Source organism: Sceloporus occidentalis, unplaced genomic scaffold, assembly GCF_023333645.1.
Source record: "Sceloporus occidentalis isolate IW3139 unplaced genomic scaffold, rSceOcc1.0.p SCAF_7, whole genome shotgun sequence".
NCBI classification, from domain to species: Eukaryota; Metazoa; Chordata; class Lepidosauria; order Squamata; family Phrynosomatidae; genus Sceloporus; species Sceloporus occidentalis.
In genome coordinates, this window is record NW_028316987.1 from 18557335 (window position 1) to 18571461 (window position 14127).

Genomic DNA, 14127 nt, shown 5'->3' on the forward strand with positions numbered 1-14127 from the left:
TATTACCTGGGTCCTTCCACATGTCTTTGGATATTTGTATATTTTCCATAGGAAATTCACCTTGTGTTTCAAAGGTCATGGTGATCTTTTAAGAATATGCCCGGCTCCACATATGAACATATGAAGACACCAAATACAATGCAGGGTATGTTGGGTATCAGGTAACATCAGGTGACATCAGAATGTGGTCTAGATGGCAAATGAGGAAGATCATACTAGCTAGCAGAGGCTGCCGCAGTTGTCTTTTACCAGAGTTTCCAGGAAGGGCAAACTTCCATCTCTCCTACTCTTTTTCCTCTGCAAAGTTGAGTACAAATTACTTTTGTACTTTGCATTCAATTTGCACCTACTGAAGTAAGCAGATGACAAAGAGTGAAACTGGGAGGAGGAGAGGGAAACCAGGGACTGGTACAGATGTGTGCTTTGTGCCGGCCTAGGCCCAAAAGTAGGGCTAGGTAGGGCTCATCCTTTACATGCTGCAAGCCCTACTATTGGCACCCATGCACAATCTTGCCGTGTGCCCATCCGTATGGGGTGCGCCATGATGACGCAAGGGCGTCCGAGTGCCCAAACAGTGCTCCACAGAAGGGGTGTCACCATGGCGCACGAGCCAAGAGGGAATGGATTGTTGCTGTGGCATCTGGTTGCCGCGGCAACGATCAGGGGCAAAAAGGGTTGGCTTTTGGCTGCCCGTCTGTCATGCCCCTAGGACATTTTTAAAGCAGCTGAAAAAGTGGAATGTCAGAAGAGTAATCGGGATTTTCTCTGACAAATCGGGACAGTTGGCAGCTGTGAAAGTTGGCATTTGTCACCTGTTAAAAAGGAAATGCTCTTTCCATGTTCATAGTGTGGTTGTGAATGCGGTCCCAAACTAAGGACATTTGATCTCAGACCAAGTTGGCATCAAGAGCTAACCACTGGCAAGGATAGGTAACTACCCCTTGGACTGCTTAAATATATTAGTTTTTTGGGTTTTATGAAGGTTCGGTGGGTATTGTTGCATCTAGGTTCTAGCATATTTTTTCCTTTGAAAAATAAGTTAGTAGTGTTTAATTCTTACTCATTACATCAAAATGTGTACCTAACTATACTATGTAACTATGACTCTTTCTAACCTTTTATCGCCTCTGCATGCATAGTTTGCTCCCTGCATCTCTTCTTCGAGATTAACCTTTCCTTAGAAAAGCAAGCTCTGTTGCATTTGTACAGCAGATGGTGCTCTAAGCTCAACATTAGAAGTCAATAGCTGGTCTTCTATTCAATCTGTGTTAATACATTGTCCCAACACAAAGCAAAGATACAATTACGGGATGTTCCCATTAGGTGAAACCCCGCGTTCTGAATCGAATTCAAGGAGTGCCGTTCCTATTAGGATTCGATTTATACCTAGAACGGTTCTAGAGCAACCCGCATTCGTCCCCATTAGAAATCGAATCGTAGAGCGGGATAAAATTTTAAATCGATTCTTCCTCATTTAACGCGTGTTAAAAAAACACTAGGGTCCAACCTACAGTTTTCCATTGATTCGAGTTAGGAACCGGAGTATTTAAATAGGAACGACAGCCGTGGATTCGTGTTAGATGGATGGGAGGAGCGGACCGCGATGGGGGCTGTCCCTGGGGGAGTTGCCCTTTCTGTCCCCATCCGTCGTGACCGCCGCCATCTTTCCTTTGTCCGTTGCTCAAGCCTTGATCTTGTTGCAGAAAAGAAAGGTAAGGACTCGTTTTAATTTTTTTAATATTTTATTTTTGCCAGAGGCGCTCGTTCCCTGAATCGTTCAAGCGCCTGGATCCCCTGTTAACTAAGCGCCTGCTGCATCTGTCAAACGGAGCTCAGCTGGCCCTTCTCTGACAGGCGCTTGCCGGCTTTTTTTCCCCCCCTATGCTGTGTGATGCTAATATTACATTTATTTGTTTCTGAAGTCATAAATTTCCGCTGTGCTACCTAGTAATAGTAACCATCAATCATGATACTTTTTTTGGATGATGTTTTATTTTAGTGTTACTGAGGACGGTAGAGGGTGGAAAGTTAAGCTGTAGGTGGAGGGTTTTCATATTATTTGCTTGGCCAGTTCAATTCTATTTGTAACTGAGGCCTGAAGAAGGTTTGGTTTGGGGGGGTTAAGAAATTTTGTTTTGCTGGTATTACAAGACAAGCCTTTAGGGGGAGTAGCAAGCAGTAGCGGTGGGCAGCGGGGGATGGGTATCTGTTTCCAGCATCCTTGGTCCATGCCTGGCTGGCATAACAAATGACGGGAAAGGGCTACTTCTCGTTGCCATGGGGACACATTGCTGCAGTGCTTCAAAGGTGAGAAATTAGCACCTTTACTGCCTTGCTCCCTCCCCCATTTCCGCCTACAACTTCCAGAGCCATTTTTGAAATCACTTTTGAGGTGAGGTGAAGACAACTTGTGCTTGTTCCAGCCTCATTTTGGCTACCCTGAAACTAATTTAGCTATGGAAGAAAGAACACAAGTTGGAGGAAGGGGCGCTAGCTGGAAAGTAGAAGAGACTAGATGTTTGATTGCTATTTGGGGAGAAGAGACAGTGCAGATGCAACTTAGCAAAAACCACAGGAACATCTGTGTGTATGAAAAAATTGCGTCTCAACTACGTAAACATGGATTTAATCGTTCTGCTTCGGAATGCAGAACGAAGGCGAAATCGCTGAAACGCGGTTTTAAGAAATCTCTTCAGATGTCAAAAACCAGTGGGATGGGAGCTATTGATTTTCCATTTTTCCATGAACTACAGGACGTCTTTGCTGGAGACGCTAGCATTGAAGCGAAAAGAGCAGCAGGGGGAAATGCTTTAAGGTTTGAGAAAAAAACCAACCCTACAGAAATGCCACCCAACACGCAACCTCTTAGCTCAACACCTGATGTGTCATCTGAGGATCTATTTACTCAAGGTAAGATTATTGCAAAAAATTAAAACATCCTATGTATTGGCGAGTACAAATTTCAAGATGTTTGCAATAATATATGTTGCAAAGCCGTTTCAGAAATTACTGTACCACCAACCCTTTTTAATTCTGCAGATGCTGTTCAAGAACACTTTGTTTTGAACTTGACTTCAGTACAGGAAGAAAGAGATGAAGACATGACTGTAATTGACTCTGAGCAAGATGATACGGTGCCAATGGGAGAGTGCGTCCCTGAACAGGCAATTTCTGGTGATGTGGAGCCAGATGAACCAGAATTTCCGAATCTACAGCCTGTTCAACCAAGCGGTTAGTCCATTTCATACCCTTCCAAACCCCTTACATTCCACATTTAATTTTGTCTCATTAGCCCAGCAGCATTGTATGGCCACATTCTTCCCCACCCCCCAACAACACTGAATAACATTCTACAGAAAGGTCATTACAATGGCCTTCCTTTTTATTTCTCCCATTCCTCTCCTGCAATGTGGAGGGGGGAGATATGTGGTCAGAGAGGAACATGGCTTTGCAGCCAGCAGTGGCTGAGGCTGAGAGTATGTGACTGGACAGAGGTGTCGCTGGTGAAGGCCTTTCTGTTCATTGTTCCCCTTTCCTCTCCAGCAATGGGAAGGGGGGGAGATATGTGGACAGAGGAAAATGTCATTTTCCTTTGTTTAATAGCCAGCCAGGCTGGGATTGGAACTAGAGGAACATGATTCCTTAAAGGGGGAGGGAGATGTGGGCTGGCATTTCAAATGCAGATGTACCTCTCCTCTACCTCCTATGCAAGGGACATTATTGATATGCACAAACCCCCACCACTTCCCAGGCCTGAACTACATGGCTGAATTCTGCAGCCAGCAGTGGCTGAGGCTGAGAGTATGTGACTGGACAGAGGTGTCGCTGGTGAAGGCCTTTCTGTTCATTGTTCCCCTTTCCTCTCCAGCAATGGGAAGGGGGGGAGATATGTGGACAGAGGAAAATGTCATTTTCCTTTGTTTAATAGCCAGCCAGGCTGGGATTGGAACTAGAGGAACATGATTCCTTAAAGGGGGAGGGAGATGTGGGCTGGCATTTCAAATGCAGATGTACCTCTCCTCTACCTCCTATGCAAGGGACATTATTGATATGCACAAACCCCCACCACTTCCCAGGCCTGAACTACATGGCTGAATTCTGCAGCCAGCATAATTATTTCTGCTCTTCCTCTCTGACTTGGGGTGGGGGATTTTTAACAAAAAAATAAATGTTAGCTTCTATAAATCATATTCATAAATGAATTAACAAATTCTTATCTGAATGTAATTTTGTAATATTCAACAATGTTATATATGTAATGATATTTTAAATAATTTTTAAATTTAAGAATTTTTAAAAATGCAAGAAACTTACAAATATTTTTCATATTTTATACTTTCAGAAACTTACTCTGCAAGACAAATTGCATCACTCACCCCCTCGGAGAGGCTTGCTTTAATTAGGAAAAAATCTGGAAAAGCAAATTATGAATTGTTGGGTCGTGAATTGATGGTAACCTCAAGGAAAAATGTGGAGACTCTAGTGGAAAACAGTAATGATCATTTTAAGGAAGAAATGCAATGGAAAAAGTTGTATCTAGAAGAAACAAGGTCTAATTTCAAGGAGTTAATAGGTGTTTTAAAAGAGTTTACAAATACATACAAGGAGGAGTGTGCAATGAGACAGTCAAAACCAGTCAGGGTTGTTAGGCGTGTGAAGAGAAAGGTTGCTGATAATGTACAATGTGAAGAACAATGTCTTCCAACAAATGAATTAGATGCATGCGCAAAAGAAAACAAAACCTCACAGTGTTCAGAAGAGCAACCAGTCAACCCCGGTCCAAGTGTTGCCTTGGATATTTCTAGAAAGTTCCGGGCCCCAAGAGTAATAAAGAAGCCTGTACCTTTTTCTCCATGATTAAAGAAATAACAGTACGATTAGTTACTGCATGTCAGAAATTTTAGGATTTTAGCTGTAATAAATGGTAATGCATAGATAGTTGAATTGGTTTTGTGCTATGTGTTTGCTCTATTCTTTTCTGCTGCAGGATTTTGATGTATTATGTTTGTTTTAGTGAAGACTTTAGTTTAAGCAAATTAATTTGGATGTAGAGAACACTGTTGTACTATTTGTAATGCACTAGAAATAAATCACAATGTGGGTAAAAATTTGACAGGAAAATATTATTAACTTTATTACAAAACTGCATCACTAACAGTTTTTAAAAAGGAAAAATTATATACATTTGTATTGGTAACATGGTTGTATCAACACTTCATTGTATAGAAAAGTGCATATGTTGACTTCAAATTCTTGTCATGATTTACCCTGTCAAACCTCTGATATAGTGTTAAGAAGACATATAGAGGTATGTGACATGTCTTTACCTGAGATTAACATAGAATGTTGTACATAATGGTATTCAACATATATTACCGTTATAGGAATAACATGTAACGTAGTAAAATGTGTTTAACACACATTGACACAGTATGATCATAACAAAATAATCTACCACCTATGTAAACATATGTACACACACATATATGTATATATACATAAATATATATGTAAACATATATAAACATATGTAGACATATGTAAACAATGGCTTGGCATAGAGGTAGTGCTGTCATTGTGTGCACTATGCAAAGTGATCTAGAAACCGTACAGTTATAGCAAAGTGAAAAAGTAACAGCCTTGCTGTTGAACATATGCTTTTTCAACAAATTGCCAATGTTTAATGAGAAGAGGGTATTCTACTACCTCTGGTAGCCATATGTAAACATTGGCTTGGCATAAAGGTAGTGATGTCAGTGTGTGTACTATGCAAATTAGTGCTCCACAATTATTACTGTTGTAGCACTGGTACTTACTAATGGCTTGCCCTTGACAAAATGTGTGCCACACAAAGTGCACTAGTGCTTTTTAAAATTCAATTGGCTGTAAGCAGCATGTTCCTTATCTGTACCTTTCATAGCAGCAGTTAATGATCTGATCATTTATGTAGAATCAAGGTTTTTGACTGGTCTCAACCAGACAATGCCAATCTGTGATGAGCTTAAGAAAGGTATCATCTTTGATAGACATATGTAGAAGTTACATTGGCATAGAGGTAGTTCAGTCACTGTGTGTGCACTATGCAAAGTGCTCCACAAATCTTGGATTTATAGCACTGTATCTAACGAAAATCTTTTTATAGAAAAAAAAGGTATGGTACACAAAGTGCAGTAGTTCTTCTATACATTCACTTGGCATAGAAGTACTTTTGTCAATGTGTGAACAATGTAAAGTGCTACACAAGTGTTGCTTAAATTGCTACATATCTTACATTTGTTACTGTGTTAACTATCCAAAGTGCTACACAAGTGTGGCTTTAATTGCAACATTACATATCACTTGAGGTAGAATAGGAACAGTGTGATCACATCAAGAAATCCACCATCTAGTACAGACATGGCTTTGAGGTAGTGCAGTCACTGTGAGCCCTATCCAAAGTGCTTACAGTTCTTTGGTTCATAGCAAAATTAGTCACTACAGCCTTGTTCTGGAAACAAGGTGTCTGCACTGCCTTCAGTAGACTGTACCAGATTATCTGGGCATATAGGAAGTGCGGTAAACGTAAAGACCTAACAAAGTGCAAACTTTTTGTAGAAGACACCTTGCTGTGGAAACAGGGCCTGTGGCATGTCCTGACCAGAGTTTGGCACAGCTTGAAAAAGAACAACATAAATAATACCTCTGGTAGAGTGCATCTCCTCTTTTCCACATTGTCTGGGAATATAGGTAGTGCAGTCAACGTAAAGACCTAACAAAGTGCTAACTTTTTGTAGAAGACACCTTGCTGTGGAAACAGGGCCTGTGGCATGTCCTGACCAGAGTTTGGCACAGCTTGAAAAAGAACAACATAAATAATACCTCTGGTAGAGTGCATCTCCTCTTTTCCACATTGTCTGGGAATATAGGTAGTGCTGTCAATGTGAACACTTAAAAAAGTGATCACTGTTTTGTAAGTGAAATAACTTTGCAAACCATAAACCCTATAAACAACAGTAAATACTAACAAACTAATTTAACATCATAACCAAACAACAAAACAACAACCTAATAATAACATATACAGATTTCAAACTTCATTTTGCCATAGTGGCCAGAGTGTGGGCAGCAAGCAAGGTCTTCAAGCTTTCAACCTCCTCCTGCAACTTTCTGACTATGGAGAACAGAACAAAATAAACAATTAATTACTCGCCTAGCCATCATGTGGAATTATACATGCAATAATGGCTATTTGTAAACAATACGTACAAGTTTCAGGGGATGGCAAGAGTGCTACATGTTGTTCCAGAGCCCTTACTCTTTGCTCCAAAGACATGTCTGTGGCAATGATATTACAGTTAGTGTACTTAATTATTATCAGCAATGTTTAATTCATCAATATTATTGGTAGATAAATACTCACTACTAATTCCTGGGCTGGAAACCTGCGTCTCCACCTCAGCAACCCTTCTCTGCAAATCTGGAAAAATCATACCATGTTTTGATTAAACCCACACATAGTAACTACATTGGCAGATGTCTGACTAGCTAAATTGAAATAGAGGACATTCTGGAAGTCATGCAAGAGGTCATGCTGCCCTTTGTTAATCGTGATATTTAAGCCACTGCAGTTTTGGAAGGTTGGTAGTATCAGCATTTGACAAAGGATATTTTTGCCCAATTAGTGGCCAATGAATACATTCCTCACTCTGGAAGCAATGAGATGACAAAAGCATGCTTGCTGGAATCCATTGCCATAATGGATAATCAGAAAGCAAGTGGTGAACAATGGAAACAATGTGACTAATGTTGATGTATAATGTGCTATGTTTATTAGATTTTGCAATGGCATATATTCATAGCACAATGAATCATTGTGGAGAAGTATCAAAAAGCAATGGTTACCATTGTCCACTGAATAGGTTAGCCTGCAAAGGTCAGGAGTCATGACATTTCAGCAATTGTTAATGGGTTAAGTGTTTATTCTTGCAATCTCTGCCACAGGCATTTTTCAAGTGAATAAAATCATGTTGGCCCTAATATGACCTTTATCGAGAAGGGTAGGATATGAAATAACAATAGTACTGTAAGGTGATCCTATGATGCCTACATGTGTAATATAATCAAAATTAAAGTTAAATAGTTACTATTTTACTAAACAATTACTAAACATTAAAAACATACCATTATCATCCTCCAAAGGAGGAATGGATGATGGGGCTGGAGAAGGTTGCTGCTGCTCATCAATCATATCTACATAGAAATGATAATCATGAGTTTGATCTAAATTAAAGAACTTCATAATTTTTGATATACATAATGCATGCTATGTAACAGTTATTAATTAAAATGGTAAGTATGATTACTAGATTAATATTTGGTACAGGCAATGTAAATAACAATAACATATATAACATTACAATACACTCTAAAATACATTATAATATATTTAAATGTTAAATTTCTTAAAAAATTGAAAAATTGCTGACTGTTATTAGTGAAAGTAAAGTATATTATGTTATGTTTATAATTTATACTGTAGGATTTAAATGTTTGATTATTTGTAAATTTAAAATGTTATACAGAAGGACAACTTACCCAAGCCTCCCTCAGACATTTCCTCTTCAGCTCTAGGAGGAGGTGGAGATGCATTTCTCCCTGCATTGCAAAAATTTTTTTTTGGGATTGATGTTCGCGTCTCAATTCATGGAATTATTATAAACATTAATAAATCTGTACTGTAATAATTAATTATTAATAATTTACATTATTAATAATAAAAATAATAGTAATAATATCAAGAAGATGACCTTAAATCATTTGAATATGTAATGCATATTCCATTTTAAAAAAAGATTTATTAACGTATTTTTATATAAATTATTGATCCAATACAATTTTTATATGACCTGCAGCTATACATCAGTGTAAATTTAAGTACAAGAAATTAATTTAGCTGTGGTAATAAAATTAAATTTCAAATCCTACTTCAATGTTGAATAAGTTATAAATTATTATTATGTAACTGTAAATATTAGTAAATCAATTACCTGCAGGGAATCTCTCCCTCGGATGAGGTCTCCCAGCGATATCCCATAATTCCCTCATCTTCATAAACTGAGGGAATTTCTGGAGCTCCGATGGTGGAGGGTCAGGTCCAAAGCGGTCAATAAGGGCATAAAATGCCCCTTTCAAATATTTAAATTTTCTCCTGGCCATGTGCGCGTCCCGCACATAGCCTCCCCTTGCCCTCAGCCCCGCAGCCACTCGCCGAAAAAAATGTATATTTTTCCTCGGAGTGGACTGCATCAACTGAGGGACCACTTGCGGGGTCTCCCTAAGGATACCCAGCATTATCTCAACCTCCTCTGTCCTCCAATACATAAAACGCTTCACTCCTACAGCCGCCATCTTCTCTACCCACAAGTCCAGACCCTGGGAACAGGCCCTTATATACTCCCCAGGGGAAACAGCAGGAGGTAGCCTAGAAAAGGTAATACTTAATGTGTAATGGGGCAACTTAGCCTTGCAGCGCTGGCTGGGAGGATAGAATTGTTATGATGTTGGTGCTCCTACTTCGAGAATTAATTGCTGCAAAACAGATTATAAAGGCTCTTGAAATTGCAGAATATGAAGATAGTAATAAAACACATATTGTAATGGTGCAAACTTGTATGCTGGATTTCAAGGCTGGGATCTTGAAAGTACAATGCACTGTGTCTGAGGCGCTTCATCCCTTAAGAGATTAAGCGACCAGACCCGTTGCATTCCAACACAGAAGAGTGAGTGTAGCCAATAGCAAAGCGCGGCGCTCTCTGGCTTTGCCGCGAGGGACATGATGCGTTTGAAAGGAGAGGAGAGGTGGTCTGCAAGCATGGATGGGTGGGTGGTTTAATAGATTAATGTTGACATATACATGTGGTCTCAAAGTGAGAAAGTGTTGTTAACTCGTACTGCAATGTGTAACAGCTGAAAATAAATATGAAGTTCAATCAAGTTAGACAACATGCATAGTGCTGTTAGTGTGAGCACTATGCAAAGTGCTCCACAAATCATACACACTTTGCCACAGTGAAATCTACCACCTCTGGTAGACATATGTAAAAATTTGCTTTGCATAGAGGTAATGCTGTCAGTGTGTGCATTCATGGGTAGGTATGTTGAATAGATATATGTTGACATGTCCCACAGAATCAGGAATGAAGGTAGAGATGGCAACGAGCCACTTCCCTTGTTCCAATAACTCCAGAATCCAAATCGCATCATTGTGTGAGTAGCCCACGAACAGTGTTAGTCAGTAATTCTAGGTAGTTTAGGTTATGTTCATCTGTAGCTTGTTTGATAAGAATATCTGTGTAACTTTGTTTTCTGACCAGCAAGGCTAGGAGGCCTGGCATCAGTGATAACTTCCTATTCTTTATTATTTATTTAACATTTACTCTTTCTTATAAGAAGAATATGCTATCTCTTTGCTCCTGTACACGTGCCTTTAATTAAGCAAGGGATTGCTCTTGTTTAGCAAGAAAGGAAACTAGATCTCTCTTCCAAGCAAATATCAGAGTGTGTTTGGGAAATATAGTTCATTGACAATTCACTGAGTGATGGGACCGGAAAAATAGTTCTTTTAAAGGGACTCCATGAGATTAAGGCCCCCAAAGGGACCTAGACATAACAACTAACACTGGTCCTGAGCTACTCACGCAATGTTGGGATTGTAATCAATCCACTGCTGCAATCAAATGTGTAGTTCAATGGAAGTTACACAACTTGCAATTGCGAACATAACTTTATTTTCCAAACCAAAAATATGTGGAAATGCACTATTCCAGGAAATTGTCATAGACAACAACGGAAGTATTGTTTTGCTTGAGTAAATTAAAATGTAAGGTATGTAACTCTTCATACAAGTTGAGATTATAAGCATTACATTACTTTTACCAGCAATATATGAAGAAGCACTATACGAGGATGATTATCATGGACAGCGCACAAAATGGTTTTTTGTTTAATTAAACTGTAATGAAAGTTTTGTAACACTTTGTATGATGTTATGAATTAAAATACTCCACAAAGGCATCTCTAATCCTCTCCCCCTTTTCCCTTTCCTGTTGATCAGTCAAATAAGTAGTAGGATCAATGACATATGTCTCAGGAGAAGTGTTATGTCCCAGTAGAACATCTCCATTGCTCTCTATGATGTTATGCAGAATACAGCAAGTTAAAATGGCAGAAGGTAAATTTTCAAGAGACAGGTCTAGACCTTTAAGCAGTGCTTGAAATCTAGATTTCAAACGCCCAAATGCTCTTTCAACCACGATTCTCGCTCGAGATAGTCTCTTATTATAAACTCCCTCCCTCCTGCTATGCCCGATCTTAAACGGAATGAGCAAGAAAGGCTTTATGGGATATCCACCATCGCCCAAAAGAAGCGGCCCGACCTGTTGACCTTTAATTGTCAAAGTCGGAGAACCTTGGACATACAGTCCAGCCTTTAATGCGTGGTAAATAGGGGATTCCTGCAGGACATGACTGTCGTGATTTGTTCCTGCATGTCCACAGAACAGATCAATAAATCTTCCAGTGTGATCACATGTTGCCTGTAGAATCATGGAGTGTTGCTGTTTCCGATTTATGTACTGCGGTCCCTCGTGAGCAGGTGCCTTGATCGTCATGTGGCATCCGTCAATTGCTCCAATCACCTGAGGGAACCCCAGCGCTTCAAAGCCAGACATATTCTGTGATTGCAAAATAGACCAGAAAAATAACATTAGTAATATAATAAGCACAGCACATGCTGTAGATGATCTAAATTTAAATTTTTAAGCAGGTAGATAGATAGATAGATGGATAGATAGATAGATGTATGGATGGATAAACAGAAAAAACGACAGGAAGGCAGGAAGGTGGAGATACTAGCTGAGACATTTACAGACTAGCTGAGGCAATGGCAGTCTTCTAGATAGATAGATAGGTAGATAGATAGATAGATAGATAGATAGATAGATAGATAGATAGATTGTGGCATCCTTAAATTGCTCCAATCACCTGAGGGAACCCCAGGGCTGCAAAGCCAGACATATTCTGTGATTGCAAAATAGACCAGAAAAATAACATTAGTAATATAATAAGCACAGCACATGCTGTAGATGATCTAAATTTAAATTTTTAAGCAGGTAGATAGATAGATAGATGACTAGATAGATAGATATATGGATGGATAAACAGAAAAAACGACAGGAAGGCAGGAAGGTGGAGATACTAGCTGAGACATTTACAGACTAGCTGAGGCAATGGCAGTCTTTTAGATAGATAGATAGATAGATAGATAGATAGATAGATAGATTGTGGCATCCTTAAATTGCTCCAATCACCTGAGGGAACCGCAGGGCTGCAAAGCCAGACATATTCTGTGATTGCAAAATAGACCAGAAAAATAACATTAGTAATATAATAAGCACAGCACATGCTGTAGATGATCTAAATTTAAATTTTTAAGCAGGTAGATAGATAGATAGATGAATAGATAGATAGATATATGGATGGATAAACAGAAAAAACGACAGGAAGGCAGGAAGGTGGAGATACTAGCTGAGACATTTACAGACTAGCTGAGGCAATGGCAGTCTTTTAGATAGATAGATAGATAGATAGATAGATAGATAGATAGATAGATTGTGGCATCCTTAAATTGCTCCAATCACCTGAGGGAACCCCAGGGCTGCAAAGCCAGACATATTCTGTGATTGCAAAATAGACCAGAAAAATAACATTAGTAATATAATAAGCACAGCACATGCTGTAGATGATCTAAATTTAAATTTTTAAGCAGGTAGATAGATAGATAGATGACTAGATAGATAGATATATGGATGGATAAACAGAAAAAACGACAGGAAGGCAGGAAGGTGGAGATACTAGCTGAGACATTTACAGACTAGCTGAGGCAATGGCAGTCTTTTAGATAGATAGATAGATAGATAGATAGATAGATAGATAGATAGATTGTGGCATCCTTAAATTGCTCCAATCACCTGAGGGAACCGCAGGGCTGCAAAGCCAGACATATTCTGTGATTGCAAAATAGACCAGAAAAATAACATTAGTAATATAATAAGCACAGCACATGCTGTAGATGATCTAAATTTAAATTTTTAAGCAGGTAGATAGATAGATAGATGAATAGATAGATAGATATATGGATGGATAAACAGAAAAAACGACAGGAAGGCAGGAAGGTGGAGATACTAGCTGAGACATTTACAGACTAGCTGAGGCAATGGCAGTCTTTTAGATAGATAGATAGATAGATAGATAGATAGATAGATAGATTGTGGCATCCTTAAATTGCTCCAATCACCTGAGGGAACCCCAGGGCTGCAAAGCCAGACATATTCTGTGATTGCATAATAGACCAGAAAAATAACATTAGTAATATAATAAGCACAGCACATGCTGTAGATGATCTAAATTTAAATTTTTAAGCAGGTAGATAGATAGATAGATATATAGATAGATAGATAGATAGATAGATGGATAGATAGATATATGGATGGATAAACAGAAAAAACGACAGGAAGGCAGGAAGGTGGAGATACTAGCTGAGACATTTACAGACTAGCTGAGGCAATGGCAGTCTTCTAGATAGATAGATAGGTAGATAGATAGATAGATAGATAGATAGACAAACCTTTCTATAGTCTCCTAGATAGACAGCCCTCCGCAGTAGAACCATTTCCATACACAGGAACACCTCAATGATAGCCTTGTATGCTGTTGACTTTCCCACACCGAAAAAAGTTCCAACTGTGGCATATGAGCCACCATGGGCCAGGTAAAATATGGCCATGGCAATTTGCTTTTCTACAGGAACTGCCTTGCGGAACCTTGTGTTTTGCCGGGAAAGATGGGGACGCAGCTCGTCAGCAATCATTTTGAAAACCGCGCGTGGCATTCTGAAATACTGCTTCCAATTACAGTCAGACCAGACAGTTCTAGCATACACGTTCCAGTGAACATCAGTCTTGGGGTATATCCACCACCTCCTAGCCATCGGTTGAAAGCAGTTCTGGGCGCCTTGCCGAAATAAAAAAAGGATTTCATCCAATAATAAAATATAACTTCTCATTTCTTCAGCATGCTCCCCGCTGTCAC

General features: G+C 39.3%; 1 protein-coding gene across 2 annotated transcripts; it reads left to right on the forward strand.

Annotated features, from left to right (window-relative positions):
• The first annotated feature begins 1128 nt into the window (after positions 1–1128).
• LOC149309340 (uncharacterized) lies at positions 1129–5088 on the forward strand. Of its 2 annotated transcripts, XM_089531227.1 has the most exons (4): positions 1129–1712; positions 2754–2910; positions 3040–3231; positions 4343–5088. In XM_089531227.1, exons 1-4 carry the CDS (start codon positions 1581–1583, stop codon positions 4855–4857), a joined length of 996 nt encoding a protein of 331 aa, XP_089387353.1. In that variant the 5' UTR covers positions 1129–1580; the 3' UTR covers positions 4858–5088. The 2 variants fall into 2 exon arrangements, with proteins under 2 accessions (XP_089387353.1, XP_089387352.1); XM_089531226.1 differs by lacking the exon at positions 1129–1712 and having other exon boundaries at positions 1984–2910.
• The last annotated feature ends 9039 nt before the right edge of the window (positions 5089–14127 follow it).

Excerpts from the sequence above, each read along its gene's own strand:
- LOC149309340 (XM_089531226.1), top strand. The coding sequence starts at position 2,457 with ATGGAAGAAAGAACACAAGTTGGAGGAAGGGGCGCTAGCTGGAAAGTA. Across the intron at positions 2,911-3,039 it reads TGAGGATCTATTTACTCAAG|ATGCTGTTCAAGAACACTTT; the intron begins GTAAGATTATTG and ends TTAATTCTGCAG. Across the intron at positions 3,232-4,342 it reads ACAGCCTGTTCAACCAAGCG|AAACTTACTCTGCAAGACAA; the intron begins GTTAGTCCATTT and ends TTATACTTTCAG.